Below are 3,678 nucleotides of genomic sequence, written 5' to 3' on the forward strand. Positions count from 1 at the left end.
CACCGAAATATCGTGTCTGACTTGACGTTTTACTCTATTAGCTATATTGTGCAACTCGTGCTCACTCTACAGGCTACAACTGTTTACAGATTCTTTTGATTTTTATTTTGTGTGTCAATGTCATTATGAAGATGATCCCTATTGATTTTCGCGATGATCGGATAATATTTCACCGAAATATCGTGTCTGACTTGACGTTTCACTCTATTAGCTATATTGTGCAACCCTGTAGTCACTAAAGACTGTTTAATCATTTCTGACAGCTGCCAGTGGGTGTATGTTACCTTGCCAGGCAAGCTATCTTTTCTGCTGAGAGTAGTGGGTTTTTACTCTGTCTGCTGAGAGTAGTGGCTGTGAATGGGGTAAAATCTTTGATAATATTTTTTATTTTTTAGAATATTATAATGTAATGTTTAAAACAAAGATCAGAGTAATAGATAAAATATTATAATGTAATGTTTAAAACAATGATCAGAGTAATAGATAAAATATTATAATGTAATGTTTAAAACAAAGATCAGAGTAATAGATAAAATATTAAAATGTAATGTTTAAAACAATGATCAGAGTAATAGATAAAATATTATAATGTAATGTTTAAAACAATGATCAGAGTAATAGATAAAATATTATAATGTAATGTTTAAAACAATGATCAGAGTAATAGATAAAATATTATAATGTAATGTTTAAAACAAAGATCAGAGTAATAGATAGAATATTATAATGTAATGTTTAAAACAAAGATCAGAGTAATAGATAAAATATTATAATGTAATGTTTAAAACAAAGATCAGAGTAATAGATAAAATATTAAAAACAACCCTGAAGTTTGATCTATATTAAATACTATTACTGTTCTTAATTTAGGATGAATGAATGATTTTATATAAAAACATGGTAAAATATAGTATTTGTAATAAATAGTGATAATAGTGAAGAGTAATTATAACTAGAGTAATAAAAATAATAAATATTTATGGTTTATAACGGCCCACATCATAGTGTCACCTTGTGTTATACTTACTTTACCTATATTATTATTATATTTTACTCCTGTCACTTCTCTCTATAAATATAACAGTTTTATCTGCTGACAGGTTTCTTAGCCCTTATCAATTAATAATTGGATGGAGGTTCACTTTAGCCAACTAGCTTTATAGCAAATATTGCAGATTTGCAGATTCGTTACAATGAGAGAAGATGAATTTTCTTTTCTTTTCTCCTCTGTCCATTTTGCTGTGTAAGCACTTTGTTCCACTTCAAGACAAGGATTTGAATTTGTGTAAATAATCTTCTTAAATACTGGAAATGTATGAACAACACAAATTCCTTCAAAAATACTAGAAATCTAACTCACTATTTCTATAGATGTCTTTTCTATATAACACAGAGAATCTTAAATTGACGAGTCATCATTTTAACTTTCAAACGAGGATAATTCTTGAAAACATTGATTTGAAGGCTCAAATTTCGACGATGAGTTGTGAAAACTATTACTGATGGACTCAGCTAAAAAATTCCTGTTTCTGAGACTAAAGTATGATTGGTCACTTTGATTCCATGTGACATATCATGATTATATATTTATCTAATGAACATGAATAATAAAAACTAAGTTTAATATAAGATAATAAGTTATAATGTAGTACATTATGATACTAGATTGTAATTATTCGATAACAAATTGAAATTGTATAATTATGTGTTAATTTCGCTCTCAATATGTATCTATACATACAAATAATATGAATATGCATAAACCGAGATCAGTTATTGATGTTTATTAGCGATAATATACATCAGATATGCAAATGAGATGAGAATGCCACCATATGCTTGGAATCGAGACGATGTAATCAATATTCAGTTAGTACGTTAATCATTGTTTCTGTAATTTGACTTTAATATTGAATTTTAGACCATTATTTGTTTATTTTATTGATTATTTTATGATTTTTATGTCGTTTTGTGTCACAGCTGTTTGTTGCGTCATTAGTCTGATTAAAATACTAGGATAATAGAAGATAAAAATACTAGGATAATAGAAGATAAAAATACTAGGATAATAGAAGATAAAAATACTAGGATAATAGAAGATAAAAATACTAGGATAATAGAAGATAAAAATACTAGGATAATAGAAGATAAAAATACTAGGATAATAGAAGATAAAAATACTAGGATAATAGAAGATAAAAATAATAATTAGAATACTTGAGGCGATATTTTCATACTTGATGAATATTTGTATTAAATTATTTCACCTGATGATGACAATGTAATTTATAGAAACATTGTGTACAATAAAACTCAGGAGTAGTATACTATATAAACTGATGATGACAATGTAATTTATAGAAACATTGTATATAATAAAACTCAGGAGTAGTATACCATATAAACTGATGATGACAATGTAAATTGTTGAAACATTGTGTACAATAAACCTCAGGAGTAGTATACCATATAAACTGATGATGACAATGTAATTTATAGAAACATTGTGTACTATAAACCTCAGGAGTAGTATACCATATAAACTGATGATGACAATGTAAATTGTAGAAACATTGTGTACAATAAAACTCAGGAGTAGTATACTATATAAACTGATGATGACAATGTAATTTATAGAAACATTGTGTACAATAAACCTCAGGAGTAGTATACCATATAAACTGATGATGACAATGTAAATTGTTGAAACATTGTGTACAATAAACCTCAGGAGTAGTATACCATATAAACTGATGATGACAATGTAAATTGTTGAAACATTGTGTACAATAAACCTCAGGAGTAGTATACCATATAAACTGATGATGACAATGTAAATTGTTGAAACATTGTGTACAATAAAACTCAGGGAGTAGTAAACCATAAAATTCTTTGATGTGATGTCATCTCCCCTAAATATAAAATAAATAGCTGTTAATATAGCTTAAGGAATATTTATTACATTAGATAAATAATTAGAATGTGTACGCTAAAAGCATGAGTTATAATTGATGGTAAAAGTGTAAAATTAGTAGACTAGAGGTTAGTCTAGACCATGGATTATCTCGGGGATAGAAGATGAAAAACAGTCTGTTGACAAAATGAATCTAATTCATGCAATTATATACATTACAATATCTCTTGTAAACCAGGATGGGCATGCTTACATCTATTTTACAAACCCTGTAATAAATATTGACAACATAAAGTCAATAATAATGCATGTCAATGAATATATTTTGTGAATTTAAAAAGCGAGTTGGCGAGGTGTGTTAAGTTTCATAGGAAATAATAACTCAGTTTCACTTGTAAAATTTAAATTTTTTTTATTTTTATGAAATTATTTAATATTCTGGAGAAAAGGTTAAAGTATAGAACAGTAGCATGTAAAACTTCTTATTTTGTGATTTTGTTTTCCAGTCTGAAACTCTGAGTCAGAAAGCGTTTCTTATCACAAACAGAAGACAATATTATACAATAAACACACTTCTTTAATATAATATTAATATTTCATAATATTGTCTTGTGTTAGATGATAATGAGAACATAGTCTCCTAAAAGCACTGGCCGAGTGTCTGGTGTTTGTGATTTGTGCCCCTCACTTCTAAATGTTGTTCAAGTCTTATAACATGTTTCAGGTTCCGTTTTCCTATCAACTAAAACAAAATCTCGTAGCTA

At 27.5% G+C, this 3,678-nt stretch overlaps 1 protein-coding gene across 1 annotated transcript in view; it reads right to left on the bottom strand.

The window, feature by feature from the left end:
• Positions 1-2,603: 2,603 nt before the first annotated feature.
• The window catches only part of LOTGIDRAFT_141980 (hypothetical protein), a gene marked incomplete at both ends in the record, with an annotated part of 2,123 nt that continues 1,048 nt past the window's right edge, over positions 2,604-3,678 (bottom strand). Inside the window, one exon of the mRNA XM_009051836.1 lies at positions 2,604-2,795. Within this exon, the coding sequence (XP_009050084.1) occupies positions 2,604-2,795 (192 nt within the window). The remainder of the gene's footprint in view (positions 2,796-3,678) is intronic.

This window comes from Lottia gigantea, assembly GCF_000327385.1.
Source record: "Lottia gigantea unplaced genomic scaffold LOTGIsca_171, whole genome shotgun sequence".
Lineage (NCBI taxonomy): Eukaryota > Metazoa > Mollusca > Gastropoda > Lottiidae > Lottia > Lottia gigantea.